This window comes from Nelumbo nucifera, chromosome 6 (assembly GCF_055504915.1).
Source record: "Nelumbo nucifera cultivar China Antique chromosome 6, China Antique-T2T, whole genome shotgun sequence".
Classification (NCBI taxonomy): domain Eukaryota; kingdom Viridiplantae; phylum Streptophyta; class Magnoliopsida; order Proteales; family Nelumbonaceae; genus Nelumbo; species Nelumbo nucifera.
Window position 1 is genome coordinate 13,276,632 of NC_142654.1, and position 27,718 is coordinate 13,304,349.

At 38.3% G+C, this 27,718-nt stretch overlaps 1 protein-coding gene across 12 annotated transcripts in view; it reads right to left on the minus strand.

Annotated features, from left to right (window-relative positions):
- Positions 1-27,233, minus strand: part of LOC104588764 (UDP-galactose/UDP-glucose transporter 5B) — a 38,496-nt gene extending 11,263 nt beyond the window's left edge. The window contains exons 1-11 of one of the 12 annotated variants that reach the window (XM_088889596.1): positions 26,890-27,212; positions 26,667-26,790; positions 26,524-26,563; positions 25,143-25,184; positions 23,292-23,421; positions 19,464-19,541; positions 19,105-19,218; positions 18,923-19,015; positions 18,672-18,737; positions 18,054-18,152; positions 15,712-15,791 (exon numbers count right to left, since the gene is read on the minus strand). In XM_088889596.1, coding sequence (XP_088745722.1) covers positions 15,712-15,791; positions 18,054-18,152; positions 18,672-18,737; positions 18,923-19,015; positions 19,105-19,209 — 443 coding nt within the window. In that variant the 5' untranslated portion in view covers positions 19,210-19,218; positions 19,464-19,541; positions 23,292-23,421; ... (2 more) ...; positions 26,667-26,790; positions 26,890-27,212. Of the gene's footprint in view, positions 1-15,711; positions 15,792-18,053; positions 18,153-18,671; positions 18,738-18,922; positions 19,016-19,104; positions 19,219-19,463; positions 19,542-23,291; positions 23,422-25,142; positions 25,185-26,029; positions 26,080-26,523; positions 26,576-26,666; positions 26,804-26,889 lie in introns of those variants that run through there. The other 11 variants (XM_010246864.3, XM_010246859.3, XM_010246872.3 and 8 more) reach the window with 11 other exon arrangements.
- Between the last annotated feature and the right edge of the window lie 485 nt (positions 27,234-27,718).

Genomic DNA, 27,718 nt, shown 5'->3' on the forward strand with positions numbered 1-27,718 from the left:
ATGATGATGATGAATTCATAAGGCACCAAAAATGGAAATTGATGTAATTCATCCATGTGTTTGTGCATGTAGCTAGGCCATAAGGAAGTACCATGTTTGCAGCATGTGTGCATGTGTAGCTCTTAGATACACTTTAATGTTTCTAAAACAGATTTCCACTTACCACAACTGAAATAAAACATGTAAAGATGTGAAGCATTCCAACTTGTGTACCTAAATACTTATCTAAATTGGAGTTTTTTAAATCAGCAACTATGGTTAAAGGATTTTATTGAAGATGTAAGAACAAAGAAAGGAGGACTTCTTCATTAAAGGACTCCAGGACCTGGTATTTCCCATTTAAGAGAGGTTTTTGTTACTCACAGAGCGGCAATATCATCGGCTAATCTAGGGACCAGTTGAATAAGCTGTTTGGTCTAGAGACCAATGACTTCGCTTCTCTAATTTGGCAAATGAAATCCATGGGCCTGCCACTAAGAATATCATCCATCCAATGAACGCCTATAATGAAACCAGACCACAAGGATGCAAAAGCAAGTATGAGATCTTGCAAAGAGAACTCAGCATGCAAAGAATTTTCACCACCACCTGGCCCAGAATAACTTTACAAACTTAGTACCCAAGGCATCTCTCTAAAGGCATCCCCTATAAACAATTCTTATAAACTGGAACTTCCATAACTTTTTTTTATCAGCAAAAGGGCTTCATTAATAATTAAAGATCTAAACTTAGTACAACTGTTGACAGATCCAATTCCCATCAGTAATATCGTTTACAAGTATGCCCAGAAAAAACTTTACCTATCTACTCCCTGTTTAGCTAATGCATCTGATACTCTGTTTGCAGTAATTTCCATAACTGATTTTATCAATAACTATAAAGTAATTTTTATAGTAACTATAAAGTAATATATCAAATAGATACTTCGTAAGAAACAAAATAGTAAATACATACATTTGCAAAAAAAAAAATGCTAAATATTATTGCTAGTGGCTCAAGTGCATTTAAGTCAATATATTCCAGGTAAAATAATATAGTACACCTGTGTATATACATAAAGAAAAGGTCTGTTAGTTTAGTCATTCATCAAAAAAAAAAGGTCTGTTAGTTTAGTCATCTAGAAAAGAAGCCTAGAGAACTTAGGAATGCAAAAGGCCCCACGTTCCCCCCTGTGCCCTATACTAGTCTACCCATGGGAAATTTTCAGCTTGAGAACCGTTGCCACTTGTCTGAGAATAAACTCTTTTCTGTGGGTCTTTTTTTGGATCAATAACCATGATTTTTATTGAGAAAAGGTAAATACTGATTACAAATAGAAGAATGCAGTCAATGAGAGATAAAAACCTCTTATCTCTCCCCAAAAGAACCTTTCTTTTTTGTGGGCCTTTTTCAAACTAAATAAACTTGACGGTCACTAATGTCACTCAGGGAAATTTCCAATATTAGATAAGGTGTAGGACTACAATGAACTGAAGGACCAAACATGCCATTGATGCAGGAAAGTGGTAAAAAATGGCCATATAGGAAGTTCTGAAATTTTTATGTATTTTTGTATTTTTAGACAGTAGGAATGATTCCCATGTCACAGAGTGAATTAATTTTTTTCTTTTTAAACTTGCAAGCAGCCATTACAACTATAAACAGCCCAGTGTTTTAAAAGCACAAAGCGCAAAAAAAAGTGTCCAAGGCACAAAGTGAGGAATGCACAAGCAAGGTGCAATATTTTTAAAAAATAATTAAAAAATGCATGAAAATGCAAAAAAAAAAAGAGGCAAGCCCAAACAATTCCATGCTAGGGTATTAAATTCCTAATTCATACTTAAAAAATTGGTTTTATAATTCACTTATTGTTCCTTATCTTTTAAAAATGTCTTTTATTAGGAAAACTGGACTTCCAAAGTTTGGCTCCCATCTGGCAGAGTCTGAAGTGCAGATGCTTATTGAAGCTATGGGAGAGTTTGTGGAGGTAGGCCATTGGAAAAAAACTCTGAAGATTGAAGCTAAGGAGCTTCTATTTGAGGAACTGAGATTAAATGGTCAGCTGAGCTTGAAAATCAGGGAAGCAAAGAGAGGGATGGTGCTGTTAGAAGGTTTGGGGATAATTGAAGGGTTCAAGGAGTTTGTGGAAGGTGCAAGTAACAAAGGCAAACAAAATAGCTGGAAAGAGTTTCTCTCAGAAACTGGAAGAAGGTTTGTTGTAGAGTGTAAGAGAAACTCTAAAGGTTCTTTTATTTCTTGGACAGAATTTTTTGGCAAGGGTAGGAAGCAGATGGTCTGTTTACCAGAGGGAAGGAAGAGTCAGGGCTGGAAGGCAGTTCATGGGGTCTTATGTGAACTGCTGCAACGTTTGGGTGCTAAAAGAGGAGTAACAGTAAAAAGGAAGATAAGCAGTTCTACTAGTTCGGTGAGCAATAATAAGCAAGAGACTCTTATAGTGACAGCTGGGGCAGGTAAATACAGAATGGGAGTAAACATACAGAGAGGAGATTGGGAAAGTAAACCGATAGTTAAAGCTTCAGCTCACATTCTAGACTGGAGGAAAGTTGCAGATCTGTTAACAGCAAGCTTGAAGTTGAAGAGTACGTTTATTTTAACACCTTTTGAGAAAGACAAGGCTTTGCTGGACTTGCTTGAGAAGAGAGTAGAAATTGAGGCATTAAATATCCAAGCTGAACTTGGAAATCTCACATTATCAAGATGGTGTCCGGGATCAAACGCCAAAGATTTCTTTGTTGAAGATGGAGTGCTGGTGCGTCTCTTAGGCCTTCCCTTTCACTTGTGGAAGCAAGAAACTGCTGAAACCATTGCTCTGATGTGTGGAGGATCACTAGGGGGTGTCTTTTGGGGAGACCTTTTTTCAGCTTCCATTTAATTGAATGGAGTAAAACCTGAGGAGATTCCTCGGAAGATAGAGGTGCTAGTTGAAGGACAATGTTACTCAGTGTGGCTGGCTTCATCTGTTGAATCTGTGATTTGGAAAGAGGCTCGTAGGGAGGGAGATGAGAAGGTTGAAGAAGAAGAACTGCGTGGCAAGAAAGGATTGGATGATTCAAACAAGAAAGGCACTTTCACTAAAATGGAAAAACAAATGTTGGAGAAACAAGAAGGTAGAATTCAGGGGATGGGTCTTATGCGTGTGGAAGCAGTGAATTTCTTAAACAAGGAAAAGGGGTTGGTCCAGGGAAGAACTGAACCTAGACCTGGTAAAACCAAACTGAGCCTGGGGCTGGGCGTGCGTGACCCTTTTAAAAGTCATGTGAAGTCGCGGTTTATTAAGAATGGGCCAAAGCCAAAGCCCATGTGGAATGATACTGTTGTTAATAAAGGCCCAAATGGGTCAGCAGGCCCGACCCAGTCATTTAAAAAGCCGCATGAGCCTTTAAAGAGGCACGTGACTGGGGTTATTACTAAGGTAGACGACAGAAACCGTCTATTGTCGTCTTCCTCAAGCTCTTCGACTTCTGAGAAGAGCTCTTCCCAGGCCGCTGTTTCGAAGATGCCTTCTCAGTCGGCTAGCTCTCTACAGTGGCGTCCAGTGAAAAGAGCTCAGCAATTTTCTCCTGATCGTCATAATCCGCGCTCTGTCAAAAGCAGCAATTCAGAGAAATGTAACCTGAATCTCTCGTCTGATGAGGAGGATTGCTATGTTTCGGATTCTGAAACTGAGGATACTTTGAGCCTTGGCAGCATCGACCTCTCTCAAACAAAGGACCCATTTGAAGATGACAGTCTAAACACTGAAGTGCTATTCCTAGAGGAAGACGGTTGTGGCTCTTTGTTAGGATTTCAAGCGGCAGCTCCCTCCCCCCCGCCAGGATGTACTTCACATAAAGTTTGTTTGGGTTCAACGGCTGTTATGGAAGTTGCACAGGGGACATCTACTCCAACAAACAAATCCACTTGTGGACTGCAACATGCTCAGGTTATCTATCTAGGGGATCAGAACTCATTACTGTCGTTCCACGCAGAATCAACGGTTAGGGGGCAACCCTCAAAGGTAGCTTCGGCTGCATTGGTTAACACAGACTTGATTGAACCTAAACAACTTCCAAAGATCAATCAATCAGGGGAACCAGACCTAGATTCAATACCTCCGATAGCACATTCTGCTCCTGTTCCCACTCTGCCAGTTCCCTTTGAGTCAGGTACGCCTGTGGATTTGTTTTCTGGTACTAACAAGGGTCCTATGCCTGTAACAGGTACTTCGGCCTCTCAGCCAGAAGGAATGGCCAATGGAGGGGAGAGTGGGAATGTGGCTAAGGGTTGTGGAGAAGAGGAGGGGGAGTCTTTATCAAAAAGGAAGCAGGAAGAAGAATTAGAGAGAATATGGGAGCGAATTTGTGCTCTCTTGGAGGATTATAAAGAGAAAGGAGAGCAAATGGAGGTTACCCCTACAAAATTGGAACAGAAGGAGGGGAATAGAGAGAGTTTTGGAAGTGCTGGAGTAGATAAAAGTAGGAAAACAAAGAAAAGACCAGAGGTGGAAAGGCTAATCTCAGATATTGAGGGTGATATTGAGTTTAATGGCCGAGGGGAGAGAAGAAAGGGTCTCAAGTAAAGGGGGGTAAGGGTGTTTGGGAGGGAGTTCTACTATTTCCTAATGAAAATCATAAGCTGGAATATGAGGGGCTTAGGAAGTGCAAGGAAGAGAAGACTAATAAAAGAGATGCTTAGAAGGGAAAGGCCTGATGTGGTTATGCTACAAGAGACAAAATTAGAAGGGATGGATAGAAGGTGGGCTAGAAGTGTGTGGAAATCAAGAGGGATTAGTTGGGCTTCAACTCCCTCTTGGGGAGCTTCAGGGGGGATAATTACCTTGTGGAAAGAAGATGTGGTAGAAGCAGTTGAGGAATTAGTAGAGAGAGGAATGAATTGTGGGACGAGTTGTATGGCATTCAAGGGTTATGAGAAGGTCCTTGGTGCTTAGGTGGAGATTTCAATGTTATTCAGTTCACAACAGAGTCAAATAACCCTCATCAATCCATCACTACTAGCATGAGGAAATTCAATGATTTTATTAACTCTTGTGAGCTGAAGGAGATTCCTCTTTTGCAAGCCAAATTTACCTGGTCCAACTTTCAGGAGAACCCAACATGTTCGAAGCTAGATAGATTCTTGTTCAATGAAGCCTGGGAGAATCAATGGAGGGGGTTGATGGCTAAAGGGTTACCTAGAGTTACTTCGGATCTGCCCTATTCAATTAGGAAAGGAACCATTAGACTCTGGACCTAGACCCTTTAGATTTGAGAATATGTGGTTGACTCACCCAGACTTTGTAAAAAATATTGAGAGTTGGTGGAGTGAAGAGCTAAGGGGGGTGAAGTGGAAAGGAGTTAGTTTTCATAGAAAACTAAGGAACTTGAGGACAAAATTGAAAGCCTGGAATAGGGAACAATTTGGGAGGTTAGAGGATTTAAAATCTTCCTTGTTGACTCAGATTGAAGAATTGGACAAAAAGGAATCCCAAAGGACTATGAATGCACAAGAACAGGAGTTGAAATGGAATTTAAAGAAGGAATTAGAAGAGGTCCTGCTGCGAGAAGAGATTTCATGGAGGCAAAAATCAAGGTTTAAATGGATCAAGGAAGGAGATGGGAACACAAAATTTTTTCATGCGATGGCCAATGGGAGGAGGAAGAAAAATTTTGTAGGACAACTTGAGATTGATGGAGAGGAAATCTCCTCTCAAGAAGAGATATCCAGATGCTTTGTAGATCATTTTAAGTCAATTCTGAGAAGACCTCTTGATTGTAGGGTGGAAGTGGGTGGTCTAGATTGGCTACGTCTTTTTGAGAGGGAGAGGGGATGGCTGGAAAGAAATTTTGAGGAAGAGATCAGACAAGCAGTTTTCCTAATGGATAGATCTAAGGCTCCTGGGCCAGGTGGATTCACGATGGCCTTTTATCAAGATTGTTGGGACATAGTTAAAAATGATTTATTTGAGGTCTTCAGGGAGTTTGAGGATAATCATGTTGTTAGCCATGGAGTCAATGCTACTTTTGTAGCTCTTGTTCCCAAGAAGGCTGTCGCTAAACATCCTAAGGACTTCAAACCAATCAGCTTGGTGACTAGTGTTTACAAAATTTTGGCTAAGGTCTTATCCTTAAGGATTAAAGTGGTACTTCCCTCTCTAATTAGTCAAGCTCAAGGTGCGTTTGTACAAGGCAGACAAATAGTAGATCAGATTTTGATAGCTAATGAATGTGTGGAGGAGATGAAGAGATCAGGTAAGAAGGGCTTTGTTTGCAAATTGGATCTTGAAAAAGCCTAGTGGACTGGAGCTTCCTCTTAGAGGTGCTAAGTAAGTGTGGATTTGGGGAAAGATGGTGCAAGTGGATCAAGGGTTGTCTCACTTCTTGCCATTATTCTATCCTTGCCAATGTAGTAGTTAAGGATTTCTTCCCAAATTGTAGAGGCCTAAGACAAGGTGATCCACTCTCCCCCTTTTTATTCACTCTTGTTGCTGATGTGTTAAGTAGATTGATATCAAAAGCAGACAGGGAGGAGGTTGTGAGTGGTTGGAGAATAGGAAGAAATAGTGTGCCTGTGACTCACCTTTAGTTTGCAGATGATACTATAATCTTTTGTGAAGGAAGCGATTTGAGGAAGGTTGGGAACCTTAAGAATTTAATTAATTTTTTTGAAAAGGCCTCAAATCTAAAAATCAACTTTGAAAAAAGTTCTGTAGTGGGAGTCAATATGGATGCTCAAGAAATAGAGGCTATTGCAGGTTGCTTAGAGTGCTCCACCTCTTCCTGGCCCTTAACTTATCTAGGTCTTCCCCTAGGAGGTAACCCAAAGGAAAGCCGCTTTTGGATCCCTGTTGTGGAAAAGTTTGGTAAGAAGTTGGCAAGCTGGAAAAAGAATTATATCTCTGTGGGTGGTAGAGTGACTTTGATCAAATCCACACTTGCTAATCTGTCGGTCTACTTTTTGTCTGCCTTTAAGATTCTTGCTAGGGAAGCTAAGAGGTTAGAGAAAATGATGAGGGACTTCTTGTGGGAGCCGTGGCAAGAGAAGAAGGATCACCCGGTTAGATGGGAGATAGTTAGTCGAAGTAAGGAGGAAAGAGGATTAGGAATAGGGAATATCACCTTCAAGAATGTAGCCCTTCTAGGTAAGTGGTTGTGGAGGTGGCCTTTAGAGAGGGAGAGGATATGGCATGAAGTGGTGGCAAGTATCCATGGCTATTCCGGAAAAGGTTGGGATGCAGGGGTATCCAGACAGGCAACTCTTGCAACACCTTGGAAGGCAATTCATGGCATCCTACAGTTCCTACGCTTTGTAAGGTATGATGCTTGCTCTGGGACTCGTACTCTTTTTCTAGGAATACACTTGGGTGGGAAATTTGCCCCTTAAGGATCTGATCCCTTCTCTCTTCTCTATTTCCCTTTATAAAAAAGAACCTGTGTCTTCCTTTATTTTGCCCCCGTATACCCCTTTGTCGACAAATTGGGACCTTGGATTCCCTTTATAAAAAGTATTGGTAGTAGTAGTAGTAGAAGAAGAAGAAGTAGAAGAAGAATATATGGAAGACGAAAATGTGCTGATTAGATAAAATTTTTAGTTCTTCCTTACTTATTGGTTTAAGTCTTTGAGGGTTCAACACAGCATTTAGCAATGTTTATGTTGATTAAACCCTAATAAATAAGAAAATAATAAAAAGAAATTAGTATATAAACACACAATGATTATTTTAGTTTAAAAACGTCTATTTTATAATTATAATCTCAAAAAAGAAATAATGAGAAGAGGAAATTCAAGTGGCTGGTGCGGGAGATGGAAGTTAAGACATGTTGGATTAAAAGATCAGCTAATTCCCTAGCTGACGGTTTAGCTAAACAAGGGGCAGAAAGGGATTCCTTGTTTTGGGCTAAGCTGTAACGTTAGTGTCTTTGTATTTTCTTTTTTCCTTTCTTGAAGCTCTTTGTGACTCTTGGAAGATAAGTGTGTTTGTCTTCCACTTGTAAATTTTCTACTGATGAATTAATGAAAGTGTTATTGATCAAAAAAAAAATAATCTCAAAAAAGAATGAATAAAAAAGTATTTTATAGTAGGAAGTAGAAAATTGTTAGGCGATTAGGCGAGGCGAGCCTCAAAGGGCGCCTTGTCGCCTAGGCATCACCTTGACAACTATGGGAAGAATGAATGAACAGTGGCAAATAGAAGGGTCCTTGGAACACCAGATGCTCGCCTACACCCAAGTCTTTAAGTATGGATTAAGAATTTAAGACCCTAACATGGACTTGTTTTCTGCTTGCCTCAAGGGGTTTGGTTGGAGCTTCAGCAGTGGAGCCCCAAGCCCAGTCACTGTACTTAAAAAAATCAAAAAGTGCACAATTTAACCAATGATTTGAAAGGCGCACAAGCAAGCTTTGCTCACCAAAGCTCCCAGAACCCCTATTTGCTAATGTTGTTCATTCATTCATCCTAATAAAATATCTTCTTAAAAGGCAATTAAGATTATAAAATCATTTTTTCATATGGATTAAGAATCTAAGACCCTAGCATGGACTTGTTTGGGCTTGCTTCAAGGGACTTGGTAAAAGATGGCTCATAGAATTAGGAATGCAAAATGTTTTACATAACGTAAGCTATTTGAAGTAATGCAATTGGGAGAAAAATGACATTGAGGGCTTTGCATGCTTGAATATGTTTTATATGTTTCATTTTATTTTTAAATTTTCATTTGAATATGTTTTACAGATTATGTTAATGTATTTTACTTTTAGACAATAGGTTTTTAAAACATTTATTTTAAAATTTAAGATTATATTTTTAATTAGTATTATATTTAATATTTTATTTTTTTATTATTTTTTGAATTTTTTCATTTTTATTTTGTTTGGCACTTTTTGCATTTTTGCACCTTCCTTTGAAAATGTGTGTGCCTCACCTTGCGCCTTGTTCTTTTAAAACATTGAATTTAACTGAGGTGCACACCTAGACTAAGGTACAATGCAGGCCAAGCGAGTGCCTCTATAAAGTGGCCAAGCCTACGCTTAAGTGAGGCACAGGTCTTGAAATGTGTCTTTCCTATGTGCCTAAGCACCTGAGTCGTGCCTTTTAAATCATTAAAAGAGCCATGAATTCTTCATCAAAAGTTGTCCATTCAACATTCTCTAAGGGCTAGAATTGATCCAAGTAATATTTTCTTAATTTTTCTTTTTCTGATAAGAACAAAAAACCATTTCATTACATGAAAAGAGTTCGCCTAACCACCCACAAGAGACAGCAGGCGTAAAAGTACAACTACAAATCCATTACAAAACAATACAGGTAAACAACGACCCACTAAGGACAGCTTTATGGATTGATGCCCAGCCCTGGACATCCCCACTCAACATTATCTCTTACTACCCCCACTCTAGCCAACGACTCAGCCATAGAATTTCCACTTCTAGGCACTCAATTGAATGAGCTATTTAGTCAGTAACCTAGGAATTAAACCAGTCTAACCAATGACCTGAAACTCCATGGAATGTCTTCCAGTTTCTGTAACCAATATATCACTGTTTGGCAGTCACCCTCCACCCTCCACATCCTTCTTTTTTTTTTATCAATAACAATGAATTTTATTAATAATTAGAAAAATCAGAGTTACAAGGTAAGGAGCTAAAGAATCTTACTCCCTATTACTCTATAAACCCCTAACCATGTATCAATTACAAAACAGCCCAAAAATTAGAGTTTCTGTTCACCCCTTGCCTAGCTAGACCATCTGCCAGTGCATTTGCACTTCTCTCTATCCATGTACAACGAATTTCATTATCCTTGGTAAGCCACTTGAACTTCCTCTTTTCATTGTTGTATTTCCAGAGCATAGAACTGTCCTCTTTTAGCCAATTCACTACAATTTCAGAATCACCTTCTATGATCAACTCTTTAATGTTCATTTCCTTGGCCCTTTGTATCCCTTCAAGAGCTCCTAGGATCTCAGCCCTCAAGGAATCTCCCACCCCAATTGGACCAGAATACATAGCTAACAAATTCCCTTTTTCATCTCTTATCACTCCCCCCACTCCGGAGGGCCCTGGATTGCCCATGCTGCTGCCATCAAAATTCAGTTTGGTAAACCCATGAGGTGGAGGTGTCCAGCAGGAATTTGAGGTCTTCTTGATTGAGATTGACTCTGCAATCTCCTTCCACTTTCTGATCATCTCATCAATTGAGAACACTGCAAACAATTCCAAGGTTTTCAACCAGTGTATCACCCTAATGTGGATAGTCTCTAGGATTACTTCCAAACTTCTCTCCTTATTTGAAAATAACCTTGAATTTCTCTCCTCCCAAACAGTCCAATACACTGCAGCCATACCACATCTCCACATGATCTTGGCCCTTTTGGTTGACCAATTAGGCATGGAAGCAAATAAGCTTTGCATTCAAAGGGGGAGTCCACCTGCATCTAAACAAAGAAGTAAACCATTCCCAAATGACTTTAACAAACTGACAAGAAATTAGTAAGTGGTATCCAGACTCACCATTAGATTTACAGAGGACACACCAATGAGGAGACAAACAACTATTGGGTCTTTTTCTTTGAAGTAGATCCCCTGTATTAACTCTTTCCAAGAAGGCTTCCCAACAGAAGCTCCCAACCTTTGGAGGTATAGGTCCATATTCTATTATCTGACTTCAATGGCTCGATGAAGACCCCTTCAAGAATGGATAATAAGGCTAAAATGCAAGCTAACTCTGTGTCCCTGACATTTCTTCTCAAGCTCAAGTTCCATCCGAACCCAGAAGGTGAATTAGAAGGTACAAGGAAAGAGGAAACTGGTTCATTTTTAAGGGTAGAGATAGCAAAGAGGCCTGGAAATTGATCTTTCAAAGAGGAGTCCCCAACCCATACATGTTCCCAAAATTTAATGAGATTACCTGAGTGCAAATCATACCTGACCCATGGAGAGAACAAGGGAAAAATGGCTTGAACAGCTTTCCAAGGAGAAGCTCTTGTAGTCCTTGCTAGGATCCCAAAGTCCCATCCATTGTCTGCTAGCCCATGTATACTTCCCACTATCTTAACCCACAATCTTTCTTTCTCCAATGAAAATCTCCATAGCCATTTCCCTAGTAGTGCTAAGTTCCTAATCCTTATATTCCCAATTCCCAAACCCCCATCCTTCTTACACCTACATACCACCTCCCACCTGACCCTATGATCCTTCTTCTCCTCCCCCGGCTCCCAAAGAAAGTCTCTCATTAGTTTTTCCAGCCTACTAGCCACCTTAGCCAGAATCTTAAAGACTGATAAAAAATAGACATGAAGGTTAGCAAGAGTAGACCTAATTAAAGTGATTCTCCCTCCAAGAGATAAATAATTTTTCTTTCAGTTGGCAAGTCTTTTTTCAAACCTCTCCACAATAGGGGCCCAAAATTCACCCATCTCTCCCAATGGTAAACCAAGGTAGTTTAAGGGCCAATTAGATTCTACACACCCCAAGATGTCTGCACACTCACAAACCTCCCCCTCCCCCATATTGACTCCAACTATACAACTTTTCTCAAAGTTCACTCTAAGGTTTGACATTTGCTCAAAAAGTTGTATAGTGAGCTTCAGGTTTCTAATCCTATTGATATCCCCTCCTTCACAAAACAGAATTGTGTCATCTGCAAATTGTAGGTGTGTGAGTGGTATGTTTTCTCTTCCAACTCTCCATCCTCTTATTAAATTCCTAGAATCTGCTTTGGATATTAATCTCCCCAACACTTCTGCAACCAACGTAAACAAAAATGGGGAAAGGGGGACAGTCCCCTTGTCTAATCCCTCTCAAAGCTGGGAAATAATCCACCACTGTCCCATTCACCAAATTGGAATAATGACAATCCCTAATGCAACCCATCACCCATTTGCACCAAATGTCTCCAAACCCAAAGTTAATCATCACCTCCAATAGGAAAGACCAATCTACCAAGTCATAAGCCTTTTCCAGATCTAATTTACTGACCACTCCTCTTCTCCTAGATCTCTTGAAATCCTCTAGACCCTCATTTGCTACAAGAATCTGATCTGTTATCTACCTCCCCTTTACAAAGGCTCCTTGGTTATTTGCTATGATTGTTGGGAGCACCTTCCTAATTCTAAAGGACAACACCTTAGCGATGACCTTATAGAGGCTATTGACTAGACTGGTCGGCCTGTAATCCTTCGGATGACTTGCATCACTTTTCTTGGGTACCAGAGCAATGAAAGTGGAATTTAGCCCAGGGTTAATTACTCCTCTGGTATGGAATTCATCAAACACCGACATTAGGTCATCTTTTAGTATCACCCAACAATCCTGATAAAAAGCCATCGTAAAACCATCTAGGCCTGGTGCCTTTGATCTATCCATTGAAAAAACCGCCTCTTTTACTTCTTCCAACTCAAATTTCTTTTCCAACCACACCCTATCCTCTCTCTTCAGAGTTGGCCATTCCAAACCTTCCAACCACACCCTATTATTTAGAGGCCTTCTAAATATATGCCTAAAATGATCTGCAAATGCTCTTGCAATTTCTCTTTGACTTGTGACTTTTACCCCTTCAATCTCCAAACTGGAAATAAAGTTTCTTCTCCTTCTGCCACTTGCCAAAACATGAAAGAACCTAGTATTCTTGTCCCCCTCTTTCAGCCATTTGCATCTCAGCTTCTGCCTCCAACTTATTTCCTCCTGAAATATATAATCCTCTAATTGTTTATGCAATTTCTATCCTTGTTCCCTATCCTCTCCTGTTAGGCTGCCTCTCCCTTCTTTGCTACCCATATCTTCAATTTGTGTGATCACACTCTGCTTCCTTTCCTCCAGTCTCCCAAACTCTAATAGATTCCATTCCTTTATCCTTGCTTTTAGATATTAAAGTTTTTTGTGAAACCGCATCCCATTCCACTCCACTACTAGATTGCTCTCTGACCACCAATCTTCTACTTAATGAAACCCGGGTGTTTTGACCACATGTTTTCAAATCTAAATGGAGTGGGACCCGCATTTCTCACCTCCTCCTTACAAAGTACGATAGGCCAATGATCAGAGGTCACCCTCGGGAGTGCTCTAGAGTTCAAATTCCCCCAAGTCCATCATTCATCCATGCATACTCATTAACTTCAAAAGTCGTACCAAGTCCATCGTTTTCTTTATTTTTTTCACCAAAACCCAAAATTTCTTATTCAGTTTTTTATCAATAACCATGAATTTTATCAACATTCAAGAAGTAGAAAAATGTACATGTATACAGCTTTCCCTTGAGAGATACTTGTCATCCTCTCCCCTTTCATTTTATACAATTTACAAATCTGCCCAAAACATGTATCAGCCATGCAATTGGCCCCTATATGCACCCATTGTATTTTCGTTTCCATATCCCTAGTCATCCATCTAAACTTCTTTCTTAATTTCATTTATATATACCCAAAAGGCTGCTTCTCCTCCTTCCAACCACCCAACTAACAATCTGGAATCACTTTCAATGATCAATTTGTCCAAATTCAACCATCTTGCCATTTGCACAACTTCCATTACCACCATAAACTCTGCCCTCAAAGAATCTCCTATACCAATTGGCCCAGAAAACATGGCTGCAATAACACCATGAACTCTGCCCTCAAAGTTTAGTTTCAAAAATCCTTTCCCTAGGGATATCCAACTTCTACATAAACCCACCACTACTCTCCATTTTCTTATTGTATCATCTGTACAAAAAGAGAATTTCCATGTGTTCCACTGAAAGGGCCACCCTATTAGATACAATTTCAACAATTGCTTCCTTGTTTTTCTTCTCCTTGAAAAATTCTTGCATTTTTCTCTTCCCAAATTGTTCAAATAAAGTGGCCCTAGTGCATCTCCACACTATCTTTCCTCTTTCCTTTGGCCCAATAAAGGTAATGAGATAGAATAAGCTTGGCATACTGGATGGAGAAGCACACCTGCAACCAAACAAAGAAAGAAACCAATCCCAAATTCAAGCAATAAATGGACAAGAGATTAGTAGGTGATAGCAGGTTTGACCATTAGCCTTGAACAAGACACACCAATGAGGGGAAAGGCAATTATTAGGCCTCCTTTTTGGAGCATATTGCAAGTGTTGATCTTCTTATGATACACCTCCAAGTTGAAGGCACAACTTTAGGTTGGATGGGTCTACACCAGACCTTTTTACAGGAAAAAGTTGCAAGGGGGTAGCAAAGTGGGATAACCCCTTGAAGAATGAGTTATAAGAAAAAGAGCCCGAGAGAGATGGAATCTAAATTTGGTTATCAGGCCCCAAGAAAACATTTTCAAGAATTTGTAGTAGGCTGAGAACACCAGGGCATTTATATTCCCTAATACCCCTTCTAAAACCCAAATCCCAATCAAAACCATTGCTTGAAAAGGAAGGGACTGCAAACTTAACCACTGGGTCTCCTTTATAGGTAGAAATAGCAAAAAGAGAGGAAAGTTTGTTCTTTCAAAGAAATAGCAAGGGGTTTACAGGCTGCAAATTGTTTTGGGCTAAGTTGTAATTGGTTTCAAATCATAAGATTTACAGGTAGTTGGATAATCCTTTCCCCAACTTTGCAATGTTCTCTTAATATTTCTAATTTATAAAATTTTCAGTTATTTTCTTAGTTGCTCTTTCAAAGAAGACTACTCAACCAAAACATGTTCCCAAAATTTAGCATTGTTACGTAAACATACATCATACCTAACACAAGGAAGACAAAAATTATGGAATGAATTGTCTTCCACAGGGAAGCATGAGTAGCCCTACCAGATATTCCAGCATCCCATTCATTATCCATGTATACAGTATACTTAACAATCTGCTGCCATAGTTTGTCCCTATCTAGTGGTAATCAAATGATCCTCCCTATTCTCAACCATTCCCCCAATAGAGCCGAGTTCCTCACTTCAATCCTCCCTATTCCCAAACCTCTTTTCCTTTTACTTCTACACACCATTGCCTTATTAATCAAATGATCCTCTTTCCCCTCACCTGGTTCCCACAGGAAATCCCTCATCATTTTTTCAAATTTTTTGCCTACCTTCTGTGGGACCTTAAATATAGAAAGATAGTACACTACAGATTTGTCAAAGTAGACTAAATTAGTAATATTCTACCCCCCCCCCTAAAAATCTGTCCTTTCTTCCACACTATTAGCCTCTATGAAAAACTCTGCAAGCTAGGGAAAAAATTTGTCCCGTTCATTAATATTGAGAAATGGCAAGTTTGAAGACATCCCATTATCCACTTGCACCATTTCTCCCCAAAGCCATGTTTATTCAGTACCTCCAATAAGAAGGACCAATCCACCAAATTTAGATTCTCCCATATCCTCACAACTTTTGTTTGATTCTTGCAAATATCATCCCAAAGGGTTCACAAAGCATCCAAGTAAGACTTTTTCTAACAAGCTTACTCAGTAACCATGAGTGGGAGATCATTGTGCGACTATAATTCATATTCTATTTGTTAGTTTATCACTACTACTATTATTATTAAAATCAATATTGCAATGATGATGATGATTAGAGGGCAAACTACAATTCTGATTATCAGTAGAGTAATTAAACAAGAGAAAAACATATAGTCAGATTATAAGAGAACCGATTATCAGTGAAATATAACGACAGTCAAGAAAACAAAAAACAAGCAAAAAAACTGACAGACAAGCATGCAAGGTATGTGGGACCATGAACAAAGGACAAACTGCAATACTAGCAAGTGGGAAAAGAGTTCTGAATTGATACCCTAGATAACCAACCATTAAGAAAACACCCCAAACAGTGCTTTCCCTTCCCCTATTATACGGACTAATATCAGCTGCTTCCTACAATACAACAGATCAGTCATTAGCATCTATAATGAATCCAATACCAGCACAGTCCATGCAAATAAGCTAGGAGATAAAAAGGAAATGTTATTTAGAAGTGTCATCAGGAATCTGTGGAGTGTCGGGCTCTAATGTGTGTCTGAACACAGACACATCATCCATTTAGGAGAGCCCATGCAACATTGCTTTCAACTCATGCTATATACAAATTAAGAATAAGGGCTGAATAAAGCATATAAGAAATAGAAGAGGTTTCCATATAGGAACATCTCCAAAAAAGAAGTCTGGTCATTATCATTGCAATCTTTAGATTTTGCAGAAGCGTCTTGAAGAATAAAATTAGAAAACAGCACATCCACACAAATGCGTGTAGCCATGTATACCTTAATGATTCATGCATCCTGTGACTGATGACCATGTAGACCAGTAACTAATATTGTTGTGCCACTGGTTAATATAATCAATAATCTAACCATCTAGCCAGCATGTTTGGGTACGTTATAACTTACAAAAAATAATATATATATATATATGAAATATGTGACTCATGGTCAAACCGTTTGACCCACGACCCAGCAAGCACTCTGGGTCTTGTGTCCAATCCAATTCTTACAACATTGGAATAATCTGAACTTTGTGATGTAGTACGTCAACCACTTGACCATGGACTCAAGAACTATGAATGATGCTTTCTAAAATAATTAATAAGGCAAACAACAAATTGATATACAAATATTGTAGCTTGATATTAAATGTGCAAAAACAGAGTAAAAGTCATCCTTGCCTAAAGAGTCAAATGCAAAACTTTTATTACTTGAAGTTGAACACTTCACATGCTTTTCCTCCCCCACCACCCCTCGTAATTGGAGGTCAGTCTGGTCATATATTTTCAATTATCCAACTGTATATGAAGAAGCTAATGTCTTGTCCATTTAGAGAGTGGAGGAAAAAATCAGCATATACTTATGGGTTATGGCACAGATTTCTCAGTGATCATTACCTGCACCAGATAACAACTAGGGGCTGCATGATAATGGCTGAAGTGCTCAAACTGTATGACTTATTGCTTTTAGGGAATAATTCATTAAGTGGGTTGCATAGTTGCCAAGGCAACACCTAGGTGACGTCTAGGTGATTAGCACCTATGGAGTCACCTTGCCCAAACGCCCAGTTGCTTTTGTACAAGGTGCCTTATAATATATTTATATTTTTCTTCTTTTTATTTTCTAACTTTTTTCTTTCCTTTTCCAGGGACAATCTTCTTTCTGATGAATATGTTGATTTTTATGATTCATTATGATGTTTATACTTGCTAACAGTTATTGTTAATTACTAGTAAAAGATAGTTGCTGGTTGCTATGAAACCTATGGAACTAGCCTAGGATTTAGGGTTTTTCTTTTAAAATCCATTGCCTAGGCAGCTAGGCACTCCTTATTACCTACAAGGGCATGTTAGGTTGTGACTTAATGGTTGAATGGCATGTTAGGTTGACTAATATTTTATCCCTAAATATTCTATTATATGACTCCCACTAAAAGGCAAAGCAACAAGTCATTAAGTTCAGCCTCTTCAGTTATTGTCAGTAGGCCCCGTAGTTACCAAAAAAAGGCCCTTAATATTATACTTCTTGACTCGGTATCATTTCCATTTGTTGGTTTAAGCCTCTAATCCCCATGAGCTAGAAGAATCCTAGAATGTCACCATTAAACAATCTAGGATGATAGGATCTGGATTCCGGTCAAATCAGATTATAGTATGAAACCAAAGCATCTTGTCTAGCTCAGCTTCTATTTACCCAATTATATGATTCTTCTAGACTTCAGAATCCACCTCCAAGCCATTTCTAGGATTTTACACAGTACATCTTCAAGAATGATCAAAACATGAATAACCCAAATTACATGGAAACTAAATGGGATTTCATAGAGTTGGATTTTGGACTTCAGATATCAGGATCACCAATTCAATTGTCCACCTAATCTGCACAATCATATTCAAACAGCCCCTAAATACTAGCCACCAAACACTCAAAATTAACTATTATGTAATGTAATGTTAGCCCTACACACAGTTTATATTCATTCTGCTTCCTGGAGATTCAGATAACCAATTCCTGAGAGTTTCGATGGTGCATTATACACAGAGAATAATAAAGGATGAGTTGATCATCACCAACCCCTTCACAGACAAGACACAATGATGCATGAAAAAATAATAGTGAATGGATTAAGACCAAAAGATCTGATCTTGATTATTACCGGATATAGTATAAATATGGAACAACCAAGTGTTACCAATACAGCCAATAAATAGTCCTTCCCCTTGTATCTTTTTTGCATAATTATTGTTCCCCAAATCTGCATAAACAAAAGCAAATGAATAAACCCAAAAGCATGTAAAAATTATAGTAGAAACTAACAAGCAATATAACCAATACAAGACCTTGTATAAATTAGCATGTTCTAAAAGATGCTTAAACCTATATAACCAATCATAATAACTTGAGTTGTATATACCATTGGAACAGACACCTATGCTCATTGGTAAAAGCATATTCAAATCACAAATTGATCACAATAGAATAAATGTAAAACAATAAATAAAATGTCCATTAGTATACATTGAAGTTTTCACTTTCATTCTAACTTAATCTATACTAGCACTAAAGATTTAACAATCATTCTACATTTCCCACAAGACAGATTTTGCACGAGATGAGAAGCAAAAAAATAATAATACTCTCAATGTCCAAAGACCAAACAAGAGAAAAGGGGTAGTAATTTTAAAAATGTATGCATAAAGCCATACTAAGCAGTAAGAGACATGTCTTGAAAGTAGAAAGCAGAAGTTAGCTATATTGGTAATAGGATACCTACCATAACTGGTATCATCTTGGCACATTTTGCAAGTGTCTGAACTGGGAAACTGACATACTTGAGGGCCTGAAAAAAATAATTTTCTTTTGTAATCATATATTACAATAATAAGTTCTGTCAAGTTGCCCAACTCCCAACAGGAAGCCAATATCCAGCTAGACGTATTTCTTATTATTTTCTTTTTTTTATCTTTTTTCCTTAACCTATTACAAAGAGAATCAGGGATAATAATACAGAATTGAATAAATTACCTCATACTGGCATGTTGTTGTCAAAATGTTTGATACTGATATGAGACAATATTTATAAATTGGAGCAACAGGATCCAAGGCCTTCTTACTTGCCTACAAATGGGACACAGAAAAAGCATAAGTTCCATTAAAGAAGATATTTCTTGCATTCCAGAAATTTTAAACGCTATAGTGGAACATACCACCAGAGAGATTGCAGACACAGCAGATGTTGTGATGCGGTTACAGAAAACAAGAAATAGTGAATATTTAAAGAATTCTTTGTTTCCCCCATATGGAACTCTCATGATTTTCTCCTGCAGAAAAACAAACTCTTTACAGATAATACTTATAATAAGGACCACTAAACAAATGCTCAAGACCTGCAGTGATATTTTCCACCTTACTAAAAACAAAAGAATTTAACCACAAGAAGACATAGGCATGCTTTTGATCATAATTCTATAATCAATATAAGATAAGTGGGAGCTTATGGAATCATTATGGAGAGATATTGCAGGTAATTCTTTTCTGCAGGATCCATAGGCCAGAGGAGAATCACCTGCAGAGGAGAACTACCATCCACCCCAACAGTAACTAGAACAGCTCTTAACTAGATAACCTCCATCACACAAACAGGCTACACAATAAAGAAGAAAAGCTACTGATCAGAAAAATAAAGAAGTAAACCAGAAGACTTGAGAAATGCCACACATGGAATGTATATGCAAGACTGAAATGTTCCAACAGGATGCACAAGGGATGAAAAGGGGAATCAACTTTTAGTTTAAGAGGTATACTTCCAATCATCTGAAAATTTGAAACCACCTGAGAAATTTTCTGGGCTGCCTGAACAAGGGCTACCATCTCCGTGACAAAGAACCTCAAACACCATCAATTTGATGAAGTCAAGAGTAATAGTTACAACATAAAGTCAAGTGTTTAATCATATAATAAGTTCCCAAATGTCATGGGTAACGTTCTTAAACTAATAAGATGGATAGGCTTGATGAAAACTCTTGGTTAACAGTGACAAGTTCAGTTTTCTATGGATGGAAAGGAGATTGACTGTCAGGGTTTGGAGCTTAATATGAGAAAAGTATTAAGGCGCCGGTTCATAACCTCGTGATGGATTTGGACCAAGGAGGGTTGATGAATCAGGACTTGCCACCAATTTGGAGATTAGTAGGGGAAAAGTATTAAGAGCTTCGCACCAACTTCTAGTAAAGGATAAAAATATTATTATCGGCAGATGAGTTAAGGGGGTAAACAACAAATCCTCAAAGGTGGCATTCCTAGTGAAACAGCTTCTCTAAAAAAGTTTCTAAAAAGGGATAGCCTAGCTAAGAGAGAGGTATGGGTCTGGATTCTTTAGAGTGTTTTATGTTTTCAGCAGCAGTTGAATCAGTAGAAAACCAACCTGTGCATTCATTGCAAGGTGGCAAATACACTACAGATGAAGTTCATGGGTACGTTTCGGCTGAAGGTTGCTTCCCTCATTCACAGCTGCAATCTAAAAAAACTTAGAAAAAGAGGAAAGATCATTTGGAAAATCATACCAGCAATAATTTTGTGAAACATATGGGTTCAGAAGAGAGCCCATATATTTGAAAATAAGATTTTTTTTAATAGGAAACAGTAACTTTCATTAACCTTAAAAATTATAGAATTACAACTTCCACCTTCCAAAATAAGGTGACCCCTCATAACATAATCAATTTACAAGCATGCCCAAGAGAAAGTCTCCCTATTAACCCCTTGCTCTGCTAAAACATCAGCCAAACCATTTGCTGACCTCCTAACCCAATTAAATTGTGCTCCAAGCTCCTTTGTCAAGTTCATTATTTCCCTTACATGCTATCTAAGGGACCAAGCACCCAAACTATTTGTTTGCATCCAGCCTATGACCAATTTTGAATTCCCCCTCCACTTATAACTGTTGAAATCCCAACTGTTTAGCCAATCTGAGCCCTTGAAGGAGCGCCATTACTTCTGCTTTTAGTGAGTCACCCACGGGGCCCACCCCTATTGGGCCAGAGAAGAGGGCCAAGACTCTTCCTTCCATATCTCTAAACACACCCCCAATTCCAGAGGACCAGGGTTGCTTGTAGAGCTGCCAACAAAGTTCAATTTCACAGTATGTTGTAAAGGAAGGGTCCAATCTTCATGAATAATAGGATTTGGAGCAAGGCCAATACACTATTTAGGTCAAAATCCCTTAACCCCCTCCTAAAACCCAAGTCCCAATCAATCCGAGTTCTTGAGTTGGAAGGAACAATGAGGTTGGAAATAAGCTCATTATTATGATTAGAGAGGGTAAACAAAGAAGTGAATTGAGGATTTTTAAGCATCTGAATTTGTCTCACTTGTTTTGTACTCAGTCTTGGTGGAGTCTGTAACCTAATTTGCTTACAGGCCGTCTTTTTGGCCTGGGTACTGTTGTATTTTCTCCTTGTTGAATGAATAAATTTACCTTACCTTTTCAAAAAAAAAAACAAAGAAGTGAATTGATCTTTCAAAGGAAAATTCCCCACCAAAACGTGCTCCAAAATTTTCACAAGATTTCCAGAACATAGGTTATACCTGTAAAGGGCAAGAAATATGGTAAAAGAATATGAATAGCTTTCCATGGAGACTTGTAGCCCTAACCAAAACTCTAGCATCCCATCCATTAGCTGCAAGACCACAAATGCTTATTACCACCTTAGACCACAACTTATCCCTATATCTCAACTGTCTCTGTAACCACTTTCCCAGTAGCCACCCACATTCCTCTTTTGAGTATTGACAATCCGCCACCAAGCTTTTCACTTCTACTAACCTGCTCTCAATTAACCTTATGATCCTTCATCTCCTCCCCCAACTCCCAAAGGAAATCCCCCATTATCTTTTCCAGATTTTTCCCCACATTCCCCAGAATTTTGAACACGGACAGAAAGTACACAGGCAGTTTACTAGTGAAGATCGGATCAACGCGATCCTACCCCTTAGAGATAGATAACTCTTCTTCCATGAGGCAAGTCTTTTGGTAAACCTCTCAACAACAAGAATCCAAAAGCTACTATTGTTTGGGTTTGAGTGGTCGAGAATATATATCAAGGCACCCAGCCAAGGGTGCCTAGGCAACACCTTGACAACTATCTATAAGGCTATAGTCGCTGATGTTACAGCCTATAGCATGCACTTAGCCACTTACCTAGTTGCTATAAACAAGGCATTTAAGCAAGGCGTCCAGCCAAGGGTGCCTAGGCAACACCTTGACAACTATCTATAAGGCTATAGTCACTGATATCTACAGCCTATAGCATGCACTTCAATAAAAATAATAAAGATTAGAGGTCACTTCACTTCCATTTTACTGGTCATGCTTCATATCTGATCTAGGAAATGTATAAAAAATTGGAGACTATCACTAATAGCAACTTCCTTGACCTTTCTTAACCATCCATGCTCTTCAGTTAGGGTTCAAGATGATAAAATAACACCCTTTGAATCTGATACAGTTAGAGGGTTCTCCAGTATAACTGAAAACATACACATTTTTCCCATACTGTGTTCTGTCTTTGAACCAAAACCAGGATAGCCTGCCAGAGTAATGAAAATAAAACTCTTATGACCTTTCCGAATATTCAACCAAGAGCATAGCTAGAGTGAATTTTGTCAATTTCAGAGAAACTGGTCAAAGAAAAATTTTTAGAACAGGACCTTTGCATTCTATTCTTAAATACTGGTTCTTCTAACAACAATAGGACATTAAAATAAGGATTCTAAGAATCCCAAACATTCAGTCCTGCACTAATAAAATCCTTCATAAGAAGGTCATACCACACACAATTGCAATCTGCTAACTTACAAAAGTACATATCTATGTGTTCAGGCATTACTTAGCAACATAAACATGTGATGTGTGTGTGCGTGAGAAAGAGAGAGAGAAGAAAACAAATTAAATCAGTGAACAAAGGAGCCCGTCCAAACCATAGCATGCAACCCATACAGTGACTTCCCATGAAGCCCCCCAGCTACTTCTAGATCAATCACCATACCTAACGGACTAAATACCAATAAAGCCTTCCTACTGTCCATCTAGAACACCACAAGGATCCTCATTCAAACATGATATCTTGTAAAAGTTTAAGTTACATTCAAAACAGAGTCCTCAAAATATGTTGATTGACATTGAAAATTGGTGTGTCACTGACTCCGTTGAGCAATGCTCCAGGTAGAAACCACACAATTGATAAAATAAATCATCAATCCCCTAATATTACTAGAAAGATTTTAATTTTTGGAAAAAAAAATCTCAAGTCTGCAAACATTTAGAAGGTTTATCTTGATGCTTCTCTTGATTATGATCTAAGTAAGGTTAATAAGGAGGATCAAACAGTCATACCTGCAAAACACCATAGATGACAAGAGTGGTCATTATTCCCGTGACTGCAAAGATCCCCTTCCACAACTTGTTCTCTTTTACAGCAGGTAATGGAGGTTCGATCATGGCTCATCCAAACAGCACTGCACAACTAGAAATGGAACAAAAATGATCAATTTCTAGTAAGAAATAAACTAAACACTGCAATAAGTCATAATGTGGAACTGCTAAATGCTAACCAAGCTAAACCAACAGAACAAATAGTCCTTCAATAAAAAGAGATAAAACACTTGCCAATGTTTGCCACTAAAACTAACCAAAGAAAAAGTAAGAGAGAATGGAACAGGCAGACTCAATGGCTGGAGCCTTCAGGTAATGGCAAGATTTTCTGCAGAGACCTTTGTCTGAACAAGAAAAAGAGGAAGGATTTTATGGAGATGCACAAGGGCTGCAACAGTATGGAGAATATGGGAGGAAAGAAATGCAAGGATTTTTAAGGAGAAGGAGAGAAGTCAGGAAGCAATTCTCGTAAGCATAATGGCCAACGTGATGCACTGGAAATTCTTACCTTATGCACATGATGATTTGTGCAGAAGTGGCTGCATCCTCATCAAAGAAATCAATAATCTGTACCCAATGGACACCAACTGAGGAGGGATTCATCAAGTTAAATTTTGATGGGAGCAATATTGAAATTCCAGGTCTGTCATGTGTGGGAGATGTATTTAGGAATACACAAGGACAAATTATTGCTATTTCTTCAAGACAATTGATCATGGGGACTCCATAAGGGGCTGAGCTTCTTTCAGATTCACGGATTACAGAGGGCAAGATAACTGAGTATCATAAATTTAGTCATTGAAAGTGATTCTAAAGTTGAAATTGGATGGATAGAAAATGGTGGGAAATCAGTATGGGGTTATATAAATGAGACCAAACAGATGGAATGGATGACAAGGAGCATGATTATAAAGGCTCAGTGGGTGCAGAAATCTGCAAATGGTTTAGCTGATGCTTTAGCTAAGCAAGGGGATAATGGGAATCAATTGTATTGGGTTTACTTGTAATTTCTATAGTGATGGAGGTAGGGAGTAATCACTACCCTACCTAAGGATTGTTTGTAACTTTTCCACACTTTCTGATATTAATTAATAAAATATTTCAGTTACCTATCAAAAAAAGCAACTGGACTCAGTGATGTGAAGCTATATAATCAGAAGAGAAGAGGTAGGGAATTTGACATGCACTTGCAGTGAGTGGACAGAAACATAGTAAAGGACAAAGACAGGATCACATGGACATGTCATATGTGTTGCAATAGAGGGGAGCAGGGAGGGGCTCAGCAGGGGAGGGCTTAGCATGGGTTTTCCAAAGGAAACAAATAGGTAGTTGTAAAGCATCATTTGAGCCTATGAGCGAAGCAATAATTCAAGAAAAATAGTATTGATCGTCCTTATCATCTTTGCCACTGTTTTGCACTCTCTACATTGTTTCATGTCAGTTGATCAAAGTAGGATCACATTACAACCAAAGGACTTTCCAAGGCACATGGACAATAACAGGGATTAACGGAAAAGGCAGCCACTCAAGTTCAAGGCAGTGGTCCCCCTACTCCATCCAACAGCAAGTTCTAATCTTATCAATGCACAATAACTGGCTAATTATGAACCTATTCAAGGCAGTGGTCCCCCTACTAGCCCACAACCCATAATATTTTTGAATTAAATTAGCAGTACCGATCTTATCAACATGTAACGGCAGGTCCTAATCCTATCAATTCTATAATCTACAATTCATATGAAAGAGTGGCATTATTAATTCATAGGCATATCAAATGGTGTGTTTATAAGAAATTATTATCACTGTTTTTACCTTAAATGCAACCACAAATGCAAGTAGGAAGTAGTGAAAGTCCTGCAAAAATGTTATGTTATGTGTCAGCATAAATGCTGATGGCATCTATAAACCATTCATTTCTACTTCTTCACCTTCCAGGTAGATAAAAAAACAAAGTAACATGACCACGATTAGAACATATAATAATTAAACAGCATTACATGATCCAGAATTAAACATCATTACATAAATCTGAACACAACATTTGAATACAAGTCACTGACCCACCTAGGCTTTTATGTAACAGATATATTGGGGGAACTGATACACCAACATAGAGTATTACTAACAGGCATATCAAGGAAATTGATACATGTAAATCCAGCGAGAGGGAAATTACAGAAGTATGTATTGCTACAAGTCAATATAAAACAGTAACAGATCACTGTTCACCCAACTTACAGAAGCGATATAAGGCTATAATCTGGCATTCAACTGACATAATGCCATTACTGTAGGAACAGATAATAAGGCTATAAGTATAGGTTAGAGTAACAAATCACTGGTCACCCCAATCTCAACCTGTACACTTTTCCTTCAATGTCATGGGACATGCATATAGATGATTCCTTCATGAATGCTTGAGTTGTGTGGGAATTACTATATGCATGTAAACAATATCAGAACAAGAGCTTTTACAAAGGCAATTCCTCAAAGTTGACTAAAGTCTCAATATCATCAAATTTTTTATCTTGACAAGACAAATCATGTATTACTGTAACTTGTAGGATGGGCACTAGATAGATATTAGACGGGTTCACAAGACAATAAAGCTAAGGTCATTCTTAATAACAAAGTTGTATAAGTTTAACAGAAAAATCCAGCGTCAGAAAAACACAAACTATTTTAAATAAATAATATACCTTCAGAATTGACAATCATTACATTTCCCTGTTAAAGAGCACGTTTTTCCCTGGTTGTTTAAGACAAGAAATCTTTGAGAAAAAAAACAGAAATAATCCACAAGACACAGATGATAGGACACATCAGTGTCATGCAGGATTAAGGAAAAGAAATAATCCATCACAGCCACAAGTCATCCAAATCAATGAAATAAAAACTAAGAATGTTTTTGAGCTATAATGAAATAATTCATAACAGAAATAACCCATCACATAACCACAAGCCATAAAAAATGAATAAAATCAAACCCAAGAATCTTCACCAGTTCGGGAAAAAAAAAAAAAGCATCACAGAACAACAACTTCCAGTACAGAAAACCAAGGCAACAACCACAAACCTTGGACTATATCCACCAGTTCGAATGAAATAACGGGAAGGAACAAAGGAACGGAAACAAATGAATGAAATCAAACCCACAAATCAAGAAGTAGAAGAAATAGAGTAGATGCCATACCTGATGCACGCCTTCTCTAGTTTTCCGCCAACTTGGAGATCTATAAGAAGAACTGAACATGAATCAAACAAAAAGTACTTGGAAACAACATAACAAGACATTGTTCGAAGAAAAAAAGCAAATAACAATGACCAAAAGCTCACCGTTGTAGAATTCGAGAAACAAGGGTTTCTCTCTTTCGTTTGTATATATATTAAACGTATATTGGGCTTCACACATTTACCCCTTAGCTTGTTTAGCAAAAAGCACAAATGCCATCGCCGCTAGCTGGAAGCATGATTTGTTTAGAAATTATGATATTAAATGACAGGTTTAATGCTCAGCATGTGAATCCAATAAGCTCAAATCAGGACTGATGATGCTTACATCGACGCTGGCTACAGTGCTATTTCGGCAGACGAAGGTGGAAATCTGCTCAACGACCATGCAGCTCGTATCCCTTTGTGAGATCAAATACCTTTGTTATATGCAATTGCTGTATGTTGGTGATTTGATTCTGTTGTATTTGTTCGTATATCCCCAGAAGAGAACACTGCTGCTCCTGCTCTTGGCTCGTGCAGATTCTAGTGAGAGAAATCAATTCTCATTTCAATATTTTTCTCGTTTTCTCTTCTGCTACACTTTCTTCACAGGAAAATGCACGGGTTTTTTTTTGGGCAGAAAAAGAAAAAAAAAACACGAGTTTGGGTAACTGAAATTAAAAGCAGAACGAATTTATTAACGGACTTTGGATATTTGAGTTATTAATTTCAAAATTAATTAATAAATTTCATTTATTAAAGTAATGGATTAAATTACGTTAATGTTTCTTTCATTAAGACCCACAATAACAGCTCGATGACGAAGTAATTAAGACGATGACTCAGCATCCCTCCATAAACGAAAGTGCGGGATCTGCGTAACCGTAAGTTCTCTAAAGAGGGTGATCATGGGCCGGACCGGGACTGATGATTCCGGATCACCTGCCAATAAAACACGTTCCAGTTTTTAAAACCGAACCGGACAGTAAATCGTTCAGGGTCCGGTTATTGGGTTGAATGGTCTGACCGTTTGAATTGAATGAACGGCCTGTTCTGATAAAAAAAATAAAATAAATAAAAAATGACCAAAATTTGTTGGATAATTTGAACGGCTCTAATGGTTCGACTAACTAGGTCAACGGTTTGCTGACCAAATCAACGGTTTTTGGCCAAAA